A 21,103-nucleotide genomic window follows, 5' to 3' on the forward strand; every position below is an offset into this window, starting at 1 on the left:
AACCTAACCATACATTACATCGTGTGCAAGGGTCTAAGTAGTTACTGCCTATGCTTAACGATTCTGAACACTCATGATGTGGGCTTTTACTGCTCACCAATTTTTCCCTCAACCTGCTTCAGTTGCACATGTTCATGTGTTTCATTATTGAGCTGGTTTTGGTTGGAAAGAGACCTAAAGCTTACAAAAATCTGTTGCAACGTACTAAAAATTAGCATGAAAGAAACTTGAAAATTCTTGCAATTTGAAAACAGAACAATGGATTCTAGTAAGGCTTCATAATTGTTTTTTTGAAAGAGGTATTAAAAGCACTGAGAACATATGTTAGAAGTGCTAATTGAACTGTTTAAGACTTAAGTTTTGTTAACGTAGCATCTTTATAGTTATGTTCATGTGCTTCACATACCTTTTTCTTTTGGAGTGTATTTATGTGATGTTTACAAGACGTAATCATAGAGGGAAGTTACTCTTGGTGAGTGGCTTGCATTGGCTCAGTCAGTATACGTGAATATGTTCATGTTACCTGCTGTAACAGGTCGAGAGTGGTCAGATTGGTCTAGTGAGTTGCGAATTCCAGGGGATGAACTGAAATGGAAGTTCATCAGTGATGGCTCCGTAAACGGATGGGGATGGCGATTCACTGTTTACCCTATCATGCCAGCTGCAGGTAAGATCATCGCGTTTACATAAGGATGAGAGAGTATATTTATTAGTTCAGTTTCTACAATTAAATTTATTCCACAGTCTAAATATTTACATGCTGAAGTTTTAATTATTTATATTCATAGTATGAAAAATTTTTCATACCTGGGAAAAGTTTTCAACAAAGTCCTGAGAGGTGTACTTGTACATAAAGAAGAGAGAGAAATATTTTTGTAATTGCTGTAGTTTGCCTCTCCATCAGTGAAGAGAGGTTACTTCTGAGGCATAATTCATGTGAATTTTTTTCTAAAGAGCCTTTGGGATTAGGTGAACTGTGTTGTGAGTGGTGATAGGATGCAAGGGAACGGCTTAAATCTGAGTTGGGGGAAGTTCAGATTGGATATTAGGAAAAAGTTCTTCACTGAGAGGAGGGTGGTCAAGCACTGGAATAAGCTCCTCATGGTCATAACCCCAAACCAGTTGTTGTTGAAGAAGCATTTGGTAATGCTCTTAGATATATGGTTTAAATCCTAAGAGCTGCCTTGTGTGGCGTCACAAGTTGAACTTGATCCTTGTGGGTCCCTTCCAACTCAAGACATTCTATGATTCTATGTCATGAAAGTGCCTCTTCTTTCTTGCCCCTTCAAAGGGAGGTGGAATAGACCAACTCAGATGTAGACCAGCACTGTAGACTGCTGCGTTTGGTCAGCTAAATCCTGCCCTTGTTCTGTTCTTATGTCAGTTCAAGGGCAAATCTTCTCCACCTTCTATTTTCTTACTTTATTTTATGTTTTACTTCTTGTTTCTTGCAGGCCCCAAAGACCTTCTCTCAGATCGTTGCATTCTTTCATGTCCCTCAATGGATTTGGTTACATGTTTGTTGGATTTTCGCTTAAATTTTGCTTCCAACAGGAGTATAGTTCCTCGCTTGGCAGCTTCTCTTGCAGCTTGTGCTCAGCTGAGTGCCTTAGGTAGGTGTAAGTCTTAAATTTAAGTCTGCTTGTTTGAAGTTAAAATGATTGTTTAAAGTAATTCTGGGTTTTGTGTGCTTATATTTCCTTAGCTGCTGGCCACAGAATGTGGGCTTTGCAGAGACTACGGAAACTGCTCACAACAGAATTTGGCCAGTCTATTAACATCAACCGGATTCTTGGGGATAACGATGGGGAAACACGAGCTTTGGTAAGCAGGCAGCGATGCTCTTCTCTAACATTTTTCACATTAAGATATATGCAAAGCATTAAAAATGCTGGCCCTGCTGTAAAAGGCTTTTATTGTTAACCACAAAATAGGAAATGTGCATATGAATAGCCTACTTTCACAGGTCTGTAAGTACCTGTAAAGGGACTCCATTTTAGGAAAGAAAAAAAAAACTAATACCAGTTTTGTATCTATGTGATTTTGGAATTGTCAAAAATGATATAAATACTTCTGTATTTGGAAACGATTCTTCACATAACTAACTGTAGTTTGTTAAGTTACTAATTTTTTGTCATGGTTATCTAAACTTCTTGTAATTCATAGACAAATTTTCTTGTTCTGCGGTTTCTCTTAGAGTTTCACAGGGAGTGCTTTAGCTGCGTTGGTTAAGGGCCTTCCAGAAGCTTTGCAGCGACAGTTTGACTATGAAGACCCTATTGTGAGAGGTGGCAAACAACTGCTCCACAGCCCTTTCTTTAAGGTAATGGGATACAATCAGTAAAGAATTCATTACACATGTTTTTCTGGAATTTTTTGTGATACTAGGTGAGCACCTAGTAGTGATAGAGAAAATTCTTGTAAAGGTTGCTCTTAGTGAATTTTGAAAAATGGGTCTGAACTCATAGAGATGAAGTTGCATAAAAAAAAAATCAGAATGCTACTTCTAAAAGGAGAATCAAATATACAAATAAAAGATCAGGAAAAACATTTGAAAGTGTAGTAGGCTTCAGCTGAAACTGTTTTTGACAACTGATTTCTGAGTTTTCCTAACAGGAGTATTGTATATTTTTATTTATCTGTTTAAATACCCTGAAGGTGGTGTTGACCTCTGGTTGGAACAAATAAAAATGCCTTAAAAGGAATGGTCTTCAGTTTGGGGCCTCATACTTCAAAGTGCAAAGAAATGAGCTGAGGAGGTCTAGAGAAGAGCAACAAGAATAATAAGGCTAAAAAAGCTTCCCCTGTAGTAAGAGTTAAAATAAGAGGATTTACCTATCTTAAAGAAATTCTTTAAGTAAAAGGTTTTACAGAGAAGTAATCTATTGTTCACCAACTTCACCAGTAAACTAAATTGATTTCATTAGAGGAAAGATACTTAGTTTAGAAATGGAAGGTAAAAAGTTCAGCATATGGCATTTGATGTTGAAAAGATAATTAATCTAGGAGGTGTTTTTCACAGGGGTGTTGTGAAAATTGTTGGATTGGAGGAGGAAATTAGATATCTAACTGTGTGAGATCGTCTGGGTACACTTGATACTGCCCAGTCAATGAGAGTAATGGACATGGATAGCTCTTGATGTCCCCTGTACTTCACATTTTTTGAGACTGTGTTCATGCCCTACTGGTCTATGAGCTGTTCTACTACATCAAATGCATATTACTCTTTATTACACATTTTTGATGCATCCATTATGTCCGTTTTGTTTGTCTGCAGGTGCTTGTGGCTCTCGCTTGTGACCTAGAATTGGACACTCTCCCTTGCTGTGCAGAGACACACAAATGGGCTTGGTTCAGAAGATATTGTATGGCATCCAGGGTTGCTGTGGCTCTTGATAAAAGGACTCCATTACCTCGCCTTTTCCTCGATGAGGTATTGCAGGAATATTTTAAATAGCTTATGGAACATGTGAAACTGTTTCATTTAAAGGAATATGCTGAGATTTGAAGTGTTTTATGACTATGATAGGAGTAGCTGGTAATTGGAATAACGTTGTTTAATCCAAAATATTTTACAGGTGGCAAAGAAAATCCGAGAATTAATGGCAGATAATGAAAATATGGATGTTCTTCATGAGTGCCATGATGTCTTTAAGAGAGAACAGGATGAACAGCTTGTCCAGTGGATGAATAGGTTATTTCTTTCAACTGTCACTTGTTTTGTCTTGTGATGCTTCACTCTTATGCAACAAACAACTTTTTTTGTGACTTTCTAGAAGCTCTTTTATAACTTTTTATTTCAAATTTTATGTAGACGACCTGACGATTGGACACTTTCAGCTGGAGGCAGTGGAACTATTTATGGTTGGGGTCATAATCACAGAGGACAACTTGGTGGGATTGAAGGGGCAAAAGTCAAAGTCCCAACTCCATGTGAAGCTCTTGCTACTCTTAGACCAGTGCAATTAATCGGTGGTGAACAGACTCTGTTTGCAGTGACTGCTGATGGAAAAGTAAGCATACAATAAATAAATGTTTGTTAAACTCCCTTTAAAAATTTCATCCTATTATTCAGAATGAGTTTGGCTAAATCAGTAGTAATATGTGTATCCCCATTTAATTAATTAAATATATTTTAAAATGAAATTAAACTGTACCAACTCTGCCTGTACAACACAGGACTTCAATGTGCTATAGCATTAAATGCTTGAAACAAGACATGAATATTTTAGTTTTCAATTCAGAATTGTGAGCAGATTTTTGGAAAACAAAGAAGAATAGAAACAATAGGCTCATAGAGTCCCATGAAACAGTACAGACAGTAAAATGTGATGGTGATGGTCTCCCTGACAAGGGAGAGCTATAATTCGAATCTGAGGTTGTTCAGGGCTAGCTAAATGCCTTTAAGTTAGATATTGCAGGATTTAATTTGTAGATGCTTAAACCCTCAGTGGAAAGGTGTGCCATGCAAAGATTTAGGGTTAGGCATAAGAGAAAAAAATAAGTTTGTGAATTTGAAAACATCTTAATTTTGATACAGATGGCAGCTTTGTGTGGAGGATGTGATTGAGATTTTTAGCTAGACTTTTTGTAACAGTTTCACTATAGTGTATCACTAGATTAATGTTTCTGTCCTAAGCAGTCAGTATCATCCTTGTTAATGATTCACAAAAGGATAAGGAATGGATTAATTGCTTGACATCATTGTGTTGAGACAAATACGTTTTGGATAGACAAGAAGGGTAAAAAGCGGTACTGTGTTTAAAAAGTGTATGTATGGGATGGAATTGGAAGAAGCAACTGTGTTTATATGTGCCTATTGCAAGGAAGAAAGAAAACTACAGTAGTAATGCTTGAAAGAAACCTGTGGGTGATACATGATTTTGTGATGCTATCACACAAAGTTATGGTTTCTCGATACTTTTACAAAATCAACATTAGGATTTAAAGTAAAATTCATTAGATCAGTGACAGCTCATACTGACTTGAACGTAGCCTTATTTTCATTCCTGGCATCAGAGGTACTAAATTTCATGTGTTCTACATTCAGGTACAGGTAATTGAATGTTCCTGGGGGAAGGAAAATTAAATGCCTAGCAGACTAGAGACTGTGGCTTATGGCATAGGATTTAGAAACTTTGAAAATGTAAAACCTTCTTTAAAAAGTTCTTATTTTAAGGGGAATATGTGCAAACCATTTTATCTTTTTTATTATGAAACTTGTATTTTTCATAAAGCTTGAAAACCTAGAGCAGACTTTTCTTTGCATAATTATATAATCATATTTCACTTATCAATTTTTTGGCAACACAGATTGAAACTGGTGACAAGAAGTTGCTGTGCTTAGTATTTCCTCGATTGAGGTTAGATTGTATTGCAGTAAAAAGAAGTGTGGAAAATTGTTTTTCAGAATGTATTTACATGTACCTGACAGGGAATTTTGGAGCAGGCTAGCGTAAATTCCTCTTGTGAAACTGAATAGTTGCATGCTACCTCCAGCTACTGAGTGTTCCTTGTTTGGCTTGGAAAGATAATCTGAATTGCCATGGGAAATACCTCCTGTGAGTGTAGAACAGTTGATTAACAAAATTAAGTCACAGTTGCATATGTAGGTAGAATTTTCTCTTTCTTTCTGAACCAGCTTGTAGAATTGGAAAAGTAGATAGTTTCTGGAAATGTAAAGCCTTCTTGAGGTCTTAAAGGGAAGCTCAGGGCTTTAAAGCTAAGCACAAACAAAGTGGTTATGAAGAATTTAATTAAATATGTGTCAGGTCATCTCTGAAAGCAAAAGAAATTAGTGTCTATGCAGTAGAGATGACATGAGTAAGAGGCCTTAGATGATAAATATGGTACCCGCAAAGGGGGAGAAGAGGTATGCATACTGGAGGAGTTTGTGTTTCTTTGCAGCCAGCTGTTTCTGCTTCAGATTTAATGAAGAATTTGTTGCCCAAAGCCAGCCTACCTTATCCATCTATGTTGATCTAGTAAGAAAAAGAATGTAACCTTTGTTTCAACTTTTGTCTTTGTCCTTAGACTAGTGTGTGTTCTGTAGCACTATCAGCACCAATATGAAAGCTCAAGAAATCCCTCTTCTTCCATATGTTCAGGAACTTCAATATAGAACGTGTACTGATGTTGCTCACTTACATTAAATCATAAAAAACAAAGCCACTCTTACTTTGAAAGGAAAAACCTCTTGCTGTTGATATACACATTCTGGAAAATTCCAGAAGAGGGTATAAGGGTATAGAGGCAAGCAAAAAGCTGTTTTTTCCAGGCTTTTCTTTAATTATATTTTAGTATACATTCATTAAGAATTCTTCTCTACAGTTCTAGTGAATGTTCTTCAAGGCATAAAAGAACTTAAATTGTATTCTTCATTTTAAAGCTGTATGCCACTGGATACGGAGCAGGTGGTAGGCTTGGAATTGGAGGAACAGAGTCAGTTTCTACTCCAACTTTACTGGAATCCATTCAGCACGTGTTTATAAAGAAAGTCGCAGTGAACTCAGGAGGAAAGCACTGTTTGGCATTGTCTTCTGAGGGAGAAGTTTATTCTTGGGGTGAAGCAGAAGATGGTAAACTTGGTCATGGAAACCGAAGGTAATGCTTTGAGGTGTTATTTTGTAAAACTGCTAATGGGTATCTATTATAGTTGCAATGTATTTAAGTGTTACGTGAGTCTGTATGTTGAAGTGTTAATTACTGGTATGGGAAGGTAATTTTTAGATTGGAGAACTACAAAATACTGATCAGGTAAAGTTGCTTGGATTTCTACGAGTAGATACTGTATTCCAGCACATCTGTAGATGCCAAAGACCAGTGGATTTCCTTTGGAATTTATCTTGTGGGTATGTGGAACTTCATGGCACTTCAGGAGGGAGCAAAACTGCCATTCTGTTTCTGCTGTTCATATGCATTGTTTCCTATGTTAAAGGCGAAATTCTGTTGTGTTTGAGACAACGATATTCTGAACCAAAAAGAAAAAGGAATGTTTAAGTCCATGGAGAAAAGCAGTCCAATGCAATATACATTATCAAAATTTCTAGTGTTAAATTGGACTGATTTTCCAGTGTAAACGCTTCTGTAGTTTCACTTAACCTGTAATTCTTTAGTGTAACATATGGTAAAATAATTCTGTCTTATTAATTAATTAATATTTCTGAATGAATAATGAAACACAAATCTTGAGGATGTTAAACTGGAACAAAATTAAATTCTGAAGTAGATTCCCTTGTACTCATTTTATAAAGCTCTCTGTACATTGGTGTATGTGAATGGTCTATCCTAAAAGTTCTGTCAGAACAATTATTTTCATTTCAGCCCTTGTGATCGTCCTCGTGTAATTGAATCTCTGAGAGGTATAGAAGTGGTTGACATTGCAGCTGGAGGAGCACACAGTGCATGCATTACAGCTGCAGGAGACCTTTTTACATGGGGAAAGGGAAGATATGGACGCCTTGGGCATGGAGATAGTGAGGACCAACTAAAACCTAAACTGGTAAGAAATGTTTGGAATTCTATATGGTCTTAGTTCAGCTCTTAACTTCTGATTTGTAACTTTTCCAATTTCTGCGTATAAAGCATAAAAGGAAGAAGTGGCAGCATATGTTTGTAGGAAACGTCCTGTTGCTTTAGAAAACAGGAACGGATTGAAAGAATGAAGTGAAAGTAGAGCTGTAAAGCTTTACTAGAGATCACTAAGCAGCTTATTAGTAATTTGTTTAACTCTCCCTGTCAAGCAAAACAACATCTCTAGAGTGTGTAAAGGACATAGCAGTTTACAGTTGGTACAGATTTACATGCTATTGTCACTTCCAGTTTGGGTGGAGATGTGGGAGTGGTAAGTATCTTAAATGCACTTTAGCTGCCTGCACTCCCTTCACATAAATACTTTGCACTGAAAAGAACCAGATGTTCTCATTCCCCTGCTCCCAAAAACAAGGTCTACCCACCTTTGTTATACATCCTCCCCTTCCCTTCATCCCCACCCCCTCCTCACCCCATTTTCTTGGTTATTATGAAGGTAGCTAGTCTGTAGATGAGTTTGAAGTGTGTGAAGTTGTGGATGATGGATTAGGCTACCTCTAATCCCGTATTTCAAGTAGGGGTGTGGACTGGGAGGATGCAGTTTGTGTGGTAAGTATCCTTTTACTTTGTTATTCCCAATTCCATACCTCATCACTAGATGGCAGCATTTCAGAAGTTAAGATGTTGGTTAAATTCAGATAACGCAAGTGCTAGGAAATCGTAAACTCCTAAAAGGCTATTGGGAAATAAGTGGTATATACAATAGCGAACCATAGAATCTGAAATTATGTGAACAGAATATAGTCTTTGAAAACCTTACATGTTTTGTATGAGTTATTTTCCTTGACTTCAGTGAAAAAATTTAACTTGTCAACCAAGTAAAAAGAATAATCCAGTATTTTAAAATGTGTAGTCAGCTTTCATTTTGTTGGTTTGAATAGAGCAAAGGCCTTTGACTTGAATTTATTTGCATGATCCTGTGGTACTTCAGACCCACAATTCCAGTGAAGCACCTTTCCAAGTTGGGTTTGTCGTCTTTTATGAAACTAAATGACTGAGTCTTTTGTTGTAAACAAGAACTGGTGATTGCTTTACAGGTGGAAGCTCTCCAGGGCTATCGTGTGATTGACATAGCCTGTGGCAGCGGAGATGCACAGACATTATGCCTTACTGATGATGATACAGTCTGGTCCTGGGGTGATGGAGATTATGGAAAACTTGGGAGAGGAGGCAGTGATGGCTGTAAAGTACCAATGAAGGTATTTGAACATAACTTTTTCATCGTTTTAGAAGCCATGAGGTTAATAGAGAACACTGAAAACAGATTCATTAACATATGCAAACTTCCACCTACTTGGGACGTCAGATTTCTTCTGTTGTTAATAATGGGATTTGTAGGATACAATGACTGGTCTTCAAGTTTTGTGCTGACTGATAAAGTTGTCCTTTGTTTTTCTTTTTGATGAAATTGGTGGCTCCAGGAATATTTCTTATTTTAACTTTGGTTCCTCTCAGAAGGTTAGATTTTTCCCAAGAAATCTTTATATTTCATAGAATCACAGAATGGTTTGGGTTGGAAGGGACCTTAAAGACCATCCAGTTCTGACCCCCTGCAATGGGCAGGGACACCTTCCACCAGACCAGGTTGCCCAAAGCCCCATCCAGCCTGGCCTTGAACACCTCCAGGGATGGGGCATCCACAGCTTCTCTGGGCAGCCTGTTCCAGGGCCTCACCACCGTCAGAGTGAAGAATTTCTTCCTTTTATCTAATATAAACCTACAGTTTTTTAGCTTAAAGCCATTACTCCTTGTCCTGTCACTCCACTCCCTGACCAAGAGTCCCTCCCCAGCTTTCCTGTAGGCCCCCTTTAGGTACTGGGAGGTGGAGAAGAACCTTCTCTTCTCCAGGCTGAACAACCCCAACTCCCTCAGCCTGTCTTCACAGGAGAGGTGCTCCAGTCTCTTGATCATCCTCGTGGCCTTCCTCTGGACTTGTTTTAATAGGTCTGTGGTGTTCTTGTGCGGGGGGCCTCAGAGCTGAACACAGTGCTCCAGGTGGGGTTTCACAAGAGCAGAGTAGAGGGGAAGAATCACCTCCCTTAACCTGCTGTCCATGCTTCCTTTTGTTAATAAAGTTGCGTAATACTACCTCATGTCATACTTTCTCTGTACGTTATCAATTCAAGTCAATATCAACATCAATTCAAGTATCAGCACTTGAAACAGAGATGAGCAGTGTTTGTGTTGGAGAGTAATATAAGAGTATGTAAGTGTATACCTGTGCACAGTGGGTTTTAGATTCTTAGTCCAGAATCACACCTTTTTATGTAGATAAAGGTGTCCACATTCCGTTTCCCAAAGGACAGAGTCTACCAGACTATCCCAAGTAAGATTTTTATTGCATGATGCAACACAATATGAAAGTAGCTTGTTTGTCTCATAAATCATCAGTCCCATAGCATTGATGGTAAAATGACATGAGGACCTACACAGTGAGTAGGAACGGTGTACTGCAGGTTTAAGTATTTTTTTGCTGTCAGCAGAATCACATCCAATGTCAGAGGAGCTAGGGATGATTAATGTTAAGAATTTGGAGACAGGACCTTACTGTTTTTACTAAGCAGCAATTACTGCAGGTAAAATACTAGATAAGATCTTAAACAATTTTCCAAGTCTGAGCTTCTTTTGAATGTTTAAGTAGTAAATAGTGGAAAGATGAAAGGAGTGGAATTCTGTTAAATGATCTATATACATATTTTAATTCATAAGCATACACATAGACACTTTAACACTTACACATCCTATTTGACTTAAGACATTCCTAAATACAAGGCAATTGATGAAACTATAGCTTCCTTAATTAATTTTGATTTATTTTGCTATTATTTTCCTAGATCGATTCCCTCACAGGCCTTGGAGTGGTTAAAGTAGAATGTGGATCGCAATTTTCTGTGGCTCTTACCAAATCTGGAGCAGTATATACCTGGTAAATATCTTACGTTAGTTATCATTCCAGTCTCTGAGGTCAGTGAACTTATTTTTTTTGCAATTGGATGCTTCTAATCCTTGGCCTTGACACTTTTAGAAGAAACAAAATACACATGCAAATGTGGTGTAAGGACCTGCACAGAATAAGCAGGAAGCATGTAGTGGGGTTTTAAGTATTCTTTACTCTGTCAGCAGAATCACATCCATGCCATACGAGCTGGGGTTGATTCATGTTGAATAATTGGAGACAGAGCCGTATTGTTTCCGCTAAATATCGAATATTTTTGGTTGTTGGACTATTTATAAATAAATCTACAGGCCTAATATCAAACACAGTCTGTCCTCCTATTTTCTTCTAAGATTAAAACAGAGTTTTAAAATGTTTTACCTTCTCTGTGCAGGGGAAAAGGAGATTATCATCGGCTAGGCCATGGATCTGATGACCACGTTAGAAGACCACGACAAGTGCAGGGATTGCAAGGAAAGAAAGTCATTGCAATTGCTACGGGGTCTTTACACTGTGTTTGCTGCACTGAAGATGGTATAAAAATCAGATACATTACTTAGTACTGCATTTGGAGGGGAAATACATTTTTTTAGTCAGATGTTGGTAGGCTGTCCGTGTTAAAAATACTGGTCCTTTATGTGCATGGGCATATTTTGTTTGCAGATGTTGCATAAATCTTGAGTAGAAAGTATGTCATTGATTTACAATGATCACTTAAAAATAACTGAAGGCTTTTAATTGATAAAAATTGAGTTAAGTTTCATAAATACTGACAGTCAAAGAAAAATACAGAGCTCTAAAAGTTATTACAAGTTCGTCAAGGAGTTGAATGAATGGATTTAGTGTTTTTACAGGTTTTCTTTACCTGTTGAGGTGTTCTAACCTGGTAAATGAAGCATTGTGCAAACAATACTGCTTCTTATAGAGTAGGTTGAGATACAAGATATTCTTTGCAGCAGACTCACTCCCGAATTTAACTAACAAGTCTGCACAATAAGTGGGTGTTATAGATGCTAGTGAAATAGGAGATAGCTGTAGAAAACGAATGCTTGGAAATGAGGTTGATATTTTAAAAAGGATTTTCTAATCTTCCAGCAGTAAACACCCATTGTAATGTCCACTCTAATAATACAGCTGTTAAAGGCTCTCTTCTCTTATACAAAATGTTAAGTCTTTTCTAATTCTTTTTTAATATCTTTTTTTTTTTTTGCTATGAAAATAATCAAGATCAGACTGTTTCTGATGTATCCATTAGTATTCTTCTGGTCTGCCATTTCCTACTGTTTCCTACTACTCCGCAACAAAGCAGAACTTTGTTGTATACACTATGAAGAAATAGATGCATCTAATACTAGCTGCTGTAGGGATGTAATTGTGTCATTTGATTTTTACCTGCAACAGATAGTGGTTTTCAGGGTGACTACAGTACTGGAAATCTTAATTACAGTTGAGGGCCTCATTTGATTAAATAGTTTGTCTGATTTTTTTTAAAATAAAATTTTATAAACTTCTGTCTTGGCTTCAGAATTAATTACTTTTATTGGTTTAGGGGAGGTGTATACATGGGGAGATAATGATGAAGGGCAGCTTGGGGACGGAACAACTAATGCCATCCAAAGACCGCGCTTGGTTGCAGCACTTCAGGGCAAAAAGATAAACAGGGTAGCCTGTGGCTCAGCACATACTTTAGCATGGTCAACCAGTAAACCTGCAAATGCTGGCAAGCTCCCTACGCAGGTAATACTTTCGGCTTACTACGTTCAGATTCTAAATGTACTTAGTATTCTTATTGTTGATCTTCTAGCAGACATATTTCCTTTCTAAATCCCTGCATCAGTTTGGTGTGGTTTGATTTGTTTTGAGCCATTGTTTAACTTCCTTATTTCCAAAGAAAGATTCTAATTTTCTGCAATGAGAAAGATTCAGTTGGTAATCCAATACTGAGCAGTAAATTGGAGGGAATTTTAATTCTGTATTCTACCAGTGAGGATCTTCCAAGTGGGGTTCATCATTGTTTGCCTCGCATTGAGAAGTTTGGTTTTTGAACATTCAGTTTTTCAACTGTAATGATGGTGCATAATGCCTGGGTCTAGTGATAATGTATGTTTATTTATGGATAAAAATAATTGTAAAATTTGGGATAACATCAGTAGTCTAACTGTCATGTTTCTAATACTTGCAGGCACTTTCAGTCTAGTTGATTACTATTAATATGCTATGAATATTTTTTAGACACAACTGGACTCTGTATTAAGTTTTGACAGGGTGGATAAGCAATACGTGAATTTTAATACAAATTCGCCTACAAATCTGAAGTTGTTCTCTTTAATAAAATGAAGTGTATAATAATTCTAAATTATTTTTTGGTATTGTTGCCTTATTACAGGTTCCTATGGAGTACAATCATCTACAGGAAATACCCATCATTTCATTGAGAAACAGGCTTCTGCTGTTGCATCACATTTCTGAACTATTCTGTCCTTGCATTCCAATGTTTGATCTTGAAGGAAGATTGGATGAAACTGGCCAAGGACCCTCAGTTGGGTTTGACACACTACGGGGAATACTGATTTCACAGGGAAAGGTATTTATCAGGATAGGTTTTTAAGGGAGTGATTTGTAACTGTAAGAGAAATGTACTGCTTGAACAGTTTCTGAAGAAAGTAGAACTGTTTATCTCATTTTGTTCTGTATGTTGTATGTCAAATATTTGCATTCTGATTATGCAAATATCTTTCTTCATGAATGTGTTCTCTTTATTATGTTTCCCTCTATTTTTCATTATGGTTTTACTCTATGTTGATCTTAAAAATAACTTTATATTGTAAGTCTTTTGTAGTGTAAGCAAATTCTTTTAGAGTAATCAGTAGGTGCTTATTTGGGGGGGGCCGAGGGGGGACACACCACAAATTTTAAATGGTCATTGTCTGCTTTTGTATTTCAGTCGTTACAAACAGGTGATGCACTACTTGATCCAAAGCTATGTGCAGGTTTTATGGTTTTAGACTAGGGTTAAAGGGGAGGCAGTACCTAGGAGTTCAATCTCAAATGGGTAAAGAAACAGGGAATTTCACTGTGGTAAGAAAGGTAGGTCATGAGAAAGTCTAGATAATTAAGGTTCTTGAAGGATGCAACATTAATTCAAAACTTTAGTTGTGGAAAAGATGTCTGGTGTTCAGTATGATCATTGATTTTGGATCTGTATTTTCTCACTGTCCTAGTAACGTGTCTAATCTAACAAAAAATTATAACAGTATAAAAACAGACAAAAATCCAAAATCTGCTGAGGACAAAATCCATTTGAAACTAGCAGCAGTTAATTTTTCTTTTGCAGTACTGTTCTTTGCCAATAAATAAGACACAACCTGTAACTAGACTCCTTAGAATGTATTGTCTTAGTCTCTTTCTCTAGACCACAATAAAATTGTGTAGTAGGGAAATCTGACAGAACATATGCTTCACATACCAAGAGAAGACCACGCATTTTTTTTCATCAAAACCTGGGCTGGGGAGGAAGGAGAGAGAAAGGCTAGCTATTGTGTTCATGACACTTTTATATCTTAATGCTATTAATAGGGAGTCTTTAGATAAATTAAATATAGGAATCGGTGTGTAGGAAGCATATTTAATGTCATTTACTTTAGAGTGTGTAGAACTGTTGTAGAAAGGCTTCAGATACAAGATGAAATGTGGTAAAAGGTGTATTTTTTGTCCAAAGCATTCGCTGGGGACAGCAGAAGCTGTGATGTACTTGTATCTAGGCAAATATTTACTGAGAGAACCTCAGATATTTAAATTCACATGAAAAGTTTGTTACTTTTATTTTCGTTTGTTTATTGCCTTCCTTAGCAGGATGGCTTCTTCTTTGGCTTTTTTATTGTTTTTCTCTGACATTAACTATTTGCCATATACATATGTTAGTGTATTAATCAGTTTATACTCAGTAGCATGTTGGTTGTCTAGTAATAACTGAAGCTGGATGCAGTACAGCTTTTCAAGCCGTGATTTTGAGTGATGCAGGAGAGGCTTTCCTCTTTACTTTTTGGTATCCCATGTGTTTCAGACTTGAATTGTATTAGCACAAATAACATGCTTTTTAACACCTCACAGCTTCCTCTCCTGTTGCTCTTACTTGTTTGTTTTTGAGTATTTCAAAAATATTTGATGCCTGTTTCCATGTCTTCTAAAGAGAGACTAAGAGGCTTTATGCCTTTTCTGGTGTTTTGTGATGCACTTGGAAGAAAACTGCTGAAGGCTAGTAATACAGGATCAGTTTCTCTGTTCTGTTGAAGTCATTTTTTTCGCTCTGAATTGAAGTGTGTGTGTGTTTATCTGTGTAATATGTGCAGCATTCTTACTTGATAGCAGTTTTGCAACTTTATTTTTTGTATTTCCCTTTTTTAGGAGGCAGCTTTCCGAAAAGTTGTGCAAGCAACTATGGTGAGAGATCGTCAGCATGGGCCAGTTGTAGAGCTCAATAGAATACAGGTATCTGAAGTTGAAATTTTGATTTTAATATGTATGTTTAGCCACCAGTGCTCTACATTTGTCAGGTCCCTTTGTGTTTCAGCTGTTTGATGTCCGAGTATATATACTTGGAGGAGTTGAATTGGAGGATAAAACAATGAAGAAGCAAACGTAGCAAAGTCTGCTTGTTTTTTTTTTTCAATATGTTTTCATGCAGACCGTAGTTGTATGGGGGAAGGGGACACTTCTTGAAATATCAAGTGTGTGATTTGAACTATAATGCAATGAGCAAAGTATGTCCTGCTTGACAAAGGACTGCTTTTTCAAAACTCACTACATTAGATAATTCCAGAGAGTAGTGATTCTGATGCCTTTCTTACCTTCCCAAGTGGTCATATGAATTACTCCGCAGTTGCTTGCATAACATAGAGCATGAAGGGCTGGGGAGGGTGCGGGGAAGGCTCTTTTTTATGATTCAGAATCAGGCTCTTAAACTCTTGTCCTCTGCTGGTCATCACATGTAGTCATATCGATTGCAGAACGGTTTGATACAAAAAGGCTTTTTTTCTTGTAATTGATGTTAGAAAATGTAACATTGTGCCTTAGGCCAGATGTGTCTTTCTTTTCATAGATATTTCCATAACATAGAATACTAAAACATTGTTTCTTTAGGGCTGAAGTCTGGTCTTACAGAATCCTCATGTGTTTCTTTCATTTAGTCGTGTTTTTTCTTTCTTTTTTGATATATTAGAAAGTAAGAAAACCTACCCTTCTTAGGGTTAGAATGGAGAATTTGGGAAAATTTTGACTTATTAGCTTTTTGTTAGTGAACTGAAATATGTTCTATTTTGGCTGGACAATATTTTCTGCTCATATGCTATGTTTCATGGGCCCATAAAACTTCTGGTAATGTTACATGATTAAAAGTTGTTACTTTCATATATTATTTGTGAATTTGAAGCTGAAGGGAATGCCAGTGATCTTCTTGTTACTCTTTTGGGGGAATTCAGAAGGTCTAATAAGTAGTGCAAATATTTAACTTTAAGTGGGAAACTAATGGTTGGGGTTTGGGCTCATTTCTTAATGTCCTTCTACTGTTGAGGTAATTAATAAAGATGAGCTTTCTCTTGTATTCCAGTCCATTACTTGAATCTCTCTTTAAATCTAGAACAGAACTGGTAGCTGCAGGGCTTCTATTTTTCATAGGTTCCGTAGGAAATGAAATATTTCTGTAATAGAAGTCTGTCCTAGATTTAGCCAAGTAAAGACTAAAAAAGATGATCATCATAATCTAGTCTGCTTATACAGTACCAAGCAGAAGCCATAATTTCTTTAGTTAGTTCTTGCAGGGAATGGAAATGTGCTTTCTTAAAACTATTTGATTGATCCTTTAAGTAGTGATTCAAAGCTGCTTTATGGAGTCTCAAACAGCTAATCATCAATGGTAAGAATTTTCGTCTTAATTGTAGTTGTGAGTTTAACTGCAGCTAGACTCAAAGATCCCATTGCTGTCAAAAGACTTTTCTTACAGTTTATAAATTATATAGTGCAGTCAATTCACTTCTTCATCTCCCTTGGTATAAAATAAACAGATGAGTTTTTAATTGCAAGGTTTTTTTGCAGATACTGACTTGTTCTTTAAAATGTTTCCTGAACTTTGTTATTCAGTGGTTTCTTCGAAAATACTGGAAATGATCATAACAGCTGTCCAATTTCTGTAAAGTCAAGCCAGGCACGACTCTCTTGTCCTGAGGTCAAGTTTTTCATGGACTAGATTCCTTTTAGAGAACTAATTTAGCCTGGATGCCTGCTGGGAGCCTCATGATAGTTAGTGTTGTGGTTTAGCCCGGCTGGCAGTCAAACACCACACAGCCGTTCGCTCACCCTCCCCCCTCCCTCTCCGGGATGGGGGAGAGAAACGGGAAAGTGAAGTCTGTGAGTTGAGATAAAGACAGTTTATTAAGACAGGGAAAATAATAACAATAATAATAATAATAGTATTAATAGTAATAATGTGTACGAAATAAGTGATGCACAATGCAATTGCTCACCACCCTGTTGACCGATGCCCAGCCTATCCCCGAGCAGCCGGCCCCCCCTCCACCCCGGCTAGCCACCCCTATATATTGTTCAGCATGACGTCAGATGGTATGGAATACCCCTTTGGCCAGTTTGGGTCAGCTGTCCTGGGTCTGTCCCCTCCCAGCTCCTGCTGCATCCCTAGCCTGCTCGCTAGCAGGACAGAGAGAGGCTGAAAAGTCCTTGGCTTGGTGTAAGCACTGCTCTGCAACAATTAAAACATCAGCATGTTATCAGCGCTCTTCTCATTCTAATCCAAAACATAGCACCCTGCCAGCTACTAGGAGGAAAATTAACTCTGTCCTAACTGAAACCAGGACAGTTAGACACAGCATTTTTTTTGGAGCTTTTTTGTTGTTCTTGCTCAAGGCGTGTGAACGATGAATATGATGGCAACTGTACTGCAACTCACCAGAGCGCCAACCTGTTTTTTCTATAGCATAGAATTGAGGGTAGATGTTTTTATGTCTTGAGGTATAGCATGAGGGCAAGCTTGAATGTGCAGCCATTTTAGGACACCATCAGAGAATCGTGTAGGGTAGAAGAAACCAAAGTAATGCAGTTTTGTTTGTATTACTTGCTCTGGGAATGGTCTTTTAGTGAAATGCTTCAAAACAGCACCTGGATCCAGTTCTGAAATGGTGTGATAGAAGTAGTCAAAGACTGAACCACAAAGTAAACCGAGTTACAATGGTAGGGGGCTCCAGAGCTCAAGCTCACTTACTGACCCGCTAACTAGTAAATAGATTTACCTAGTAGTTAGGTACCAGACTAACTAATATGGTGTCAACTGGACAAGTGTGGTGTTGAGATCTGTAGGCAAAGATGTTCTTACTGCTGTTAAATCATACCTTGCCTTTGGATGAAAGAGTATTGCAGCAGTTGAAAAGAATTTTCTCCTTTTAAAAGGCAAGCAAATTTTAGTTATTAAGGAGAATGTGTACTCTCAGGAACACAATATTACAAAGGATCTCCAAAGGAAAAGTTCTTCAATGTCCTCTGCTGTCTTGGGAGGAATGTTGCACTTCTGGATATATTAAATTCTACTTTAAGAATAGTTTCTTCCTCCTTACTAGGGCTACTTATTAAATGTGGATTATAGAAATCTCACTAGTATGGCAATTAAAAATAATATGGTCTTAAATTAAGCACAAGATATCAATGAATGGATTATTTGTTCTTTTGCAAGTGTTATTCTTCAGTTTAAAAAGCATTCCTCCTCCTTCCTGGTTGTTGTCTTGTCCCTTATCAAATGTGCTTTTAAAGGATACTCGTTTCATGTCAACCTTCGTTTTCCTAGACCGAACGTGCTAAGCTTTTTTGTCTTATTTTTGTAGAATAGCTTTTCTATACTTTTGATACTGTATTTTCCTCTGTGCCATTTCAGTTTAAGCATAGATAACTGAAACCTGAAGGCACAGATGATGCGTTGTCTGTGCTCTTGGAATTACCACACTAATTTTTTTCCTCTTCTGGAAATTGATTTCATTACATATCCTTTAATTGTGTTTGTTTTCTTCACAGATGTCTCCTATGTTAACAGTACATTTTTCTCTTTCTCAGCTGATTCTAACTAATAAGCTGCCATCTTTTGGTAAACATTTTTATTAGTCTCTAAGTGTGTGGTCTTTGTCACTTAAAAATGCATTAACCAAATTACAGATTGACTTGAGTGCCTCTCCCCCTTTGTTGCAGTGGTTCTGCTCACAATAAATGACAATTCACTGAGACACATTTTTAAACTTGATTCCTCCACGTTGTTGTATGCTGCTTCTGAGCTGCTGCATTCCTCTGTGGTCCAAGCATCTTTTGATGACATCAAGTTGTCATTTTCTCATGGCAGACTGTTTTAAGAAAATCATTCTCTATTTCTAATCAACATACTAACTTATGTTTTATGCTGAAAAGTTACCTTAGCAGCAAGGAGGGTGGACCTGTATATTAAAATTTTGAGATGCTTCATGATCTGTGTATAGTGAGCATGTATTAAATAAGGACCTGTTTAGGCTATTCGTTAAGATTGATTCCACAGGTTACTTACAATGGCTCCAAAAGGCCAATTTGGAAATGTGAGCAAGACCCTGTTCAAGACCTCTACAATATAAAGCTAAAACACTAGTGATGGGATGTGGCCTAAACAATTTTGTTTGAATTTTGCTGTTTTTCAGTGAAGAGTCTTACTCTTTGCTAATAACTTAATACATTTTAATATGGGCATCTGTCAGCACAGCAATATATTATGGTGCTGGCAGAAGTGTCAATAATCCCTCATGGCATTCTTACGCTGCTTCTTTGGAGTCAAGTCATAACCATTTCTGCATCTAAATGATCAGGTTAAATGAAAATCCTGTGTTGCTAGTGAATAAGTACTAAATTAAATGTACAATAGCAAATGTGCATACCTTTCTATTCAGTTCAGCCAAGATTGCTTGCCATTTTATTGTCACTTAATTTGTATTTTCAGTCTGAGATTTGAAATTAACTGTTGCATTCACAGACCATCTACTCATACATGGTCTTTTCAAGAGAAGATTCATTGATTTCTCAACTTAAATTTCTTCGGTATCCAAATTCCTTAAAAATCTATTAAATTAAAACAAGTTTGTGTTGATTTAGAACATCCTATATATGAGAAGGATTGGAGTGTGTCAGCCTTTCAGGAAAACCTGAAAGAAACCCGGCAGATGTTTTCTTCACGGCATCCAAAGCATACAGCAGCAGAACAGCTGGATTTTGAGATGTATTGTACTGAATACAGATTAGTGGGATCAGTCTAGGCTATTTCTGCATAAACAATCTCATTGATATTGATGAATTATATGCACTGTAGGATTCCCTTTACAGTCAGGGCAGGTAGAGAATATAAATCGCAGAATGCTAAGGGAAAAAAAATACTTCAGGTTTCTCCTGCCTTCTGTTTACTTTCTTTTCTCTCTGTACTGATGAAATGCTCTTTGTATTCTTAACCATTCTGTGTGCATCTCCTGCAGCAAAATATGTGGTCCCTTGCATGGCATTTGTTAGGAATCTTAATTTGTTAGGAATCTTAATCAAATCTTTAAATATTCTATTTTTTTTTTTGTAAATGCTTAAGAAATGCATTACTCTCATGCAGGTACACACATGTACTTTTGGTAGTGCTTACTCATTTTTAGATGCTGCTAGTAAATACCTAAATATTGTCATTAATTAACATGAGAAAAACATGTATTTAGTTTTCTGGCCAACAACAGACACCCTGATTTTTGTTTGTGAAAACCTTACCCTGATTTGACAATCAATTGTATGAGTAGAAACAGGATGAAATAAGTAAGTGGATTGCAATCCAGGAAAACAAACAAACAAAAACCTATCAAACTATTAGCTGTTTCTTCAGAAACAAAGGGAAAACTTTTTTTATTAAGAAACTTTACCAGTGATGTCCCACTATCTTTCCATTTGCTTCAAAAATGAACAGATAGAACGCTGAGTAGAGACAGGTGAACAAAGAACCATTTGAAATTAAAGATGAATGGGGTATTGGTGGTTGAGGGAACACAGAATTCCTTATCTAGGGAAGAAAGCGCGCAGGGTTGTCAGCAGAACTGGTAAGAATCTTTCAGTCGAACTGCAATGACTTGCCTGTTGCTTTTGCATGTGTCCAGCTCTTAACAGTAAAATTACTAAGGTCCAACCAACCTACCTAGACCAATCATTCAGCAGTCTTAGGTCAGTTCAGGACATGTGGTAGAAGCATGTAGATAACCAGATACCATGTTTTTGGTCTGTGCCAGTTTCTTCTGTTACATTGGCACTGAAGTTTGCACAGTTCATAAATGGTGATAATCATAGTAATCACGGTTAAACAACTCTGTCACAGAATTAGGAACAATTGCAGAAGTTGGAGTACAGCTCAGCCTGGAACTGGTACCTTTTTCTACTTGATGTTTAGGTATTATACTATTGTCATATCACAAACAAGGTGATAACTGTATGAACTGGATGAGCAGACAGTGAGGTTGATTGAAAACTGGCTGAATGGCTGGGCCCAGA

At 37.2% G+C, this 21,103-nt stretch overlaps 1 protein-coding gene across 4 annotated transcripts in view; it reads left to right on the forward strand.

The window, feature by feature from the left end:
* HERC2 (HECT and RLD domain containing E3 ubiquitin protein ligase 2) overlaps positions 1 to 21,103 on the forward strand; it is a 115,026-nt gene that overhangs the window by 86,057 nt on the left and 7,866 nt on the right. For all 4 annotated transcript variants that reach the window (XM_040535518.1, XM_040535524.1, XM_040535509.1 and 1 more), the window contains 15 exons: positions 536 to 667; positions 1,455 to 1,613; positions 1,706 to 1,824; positions 2,198 to 2,323; positions 3,278 to 3,433; positions 3,579 to 3,694; positions 3,815 to 4,013; positions 6,389 to 6,603; positions 7,324 to 7,501; positions 8,628 to 8,789; positions 10,425 to 10,516; positions 10,920 to 11,059; positions 12,075 to 12,262; positions 12,912 to 13,109; positions 14,930 to 15,013. In XM_040535518.1, the coding sequence (XP_040391452.1) occupies positions 536 to 667; positions 1,455 to 1,613; positions 1,706 to 1,824; positions 2,198 to 2,323; positions 3,278 to 3,433; positions 3,579 to 3,694; positions 3,815 to 4,013; positions 6,389 to 6,603; positions 7,324 to 7,501; positions 8,628 to 8,789; positions 10,425 to 10,516; positions 10,920 to 11,059; positions 12,075 to 12,262; positions 12,912 to 13,109; positions 14,930 to 15,013 (2,264 nt within the window). The remainder of the gene's footprint in view (positions 1 to 535; positions 668 to 1,454; positions 1,614 to 1,705; positions 1,825 to 2,197; positions 2,324 to 3,277; positions 3,434 to 3,578; positions 3,695 to 3,814; positions 4,014 to 6,388; positions 6,604 to 7,323; positions 7,502 to 8,627; positions 8,790 to 10,424; positions 10,517 to 10,919; positions 11,060 to 12,074; positions 12,263 to 12,911; positions 13,110 to 14,929; positions 15,014 to 21,103) is intronic.

Source organism: Cygnus olor, chromosome 1 (genome assembly GCF_009769625.2).
Source record: "Cygnus olor isolate bCygOlo1 chromosome 1, bCygOlo1.pri.v2, whole genome shotgun sequence".
Classification (NCBI taxonomy): domain Eukaryota; kingdom Metazoa; phylum Chordata; class Aves; order Anseriformes; family Anatidae; genus Cygnus; species Cygnus olor.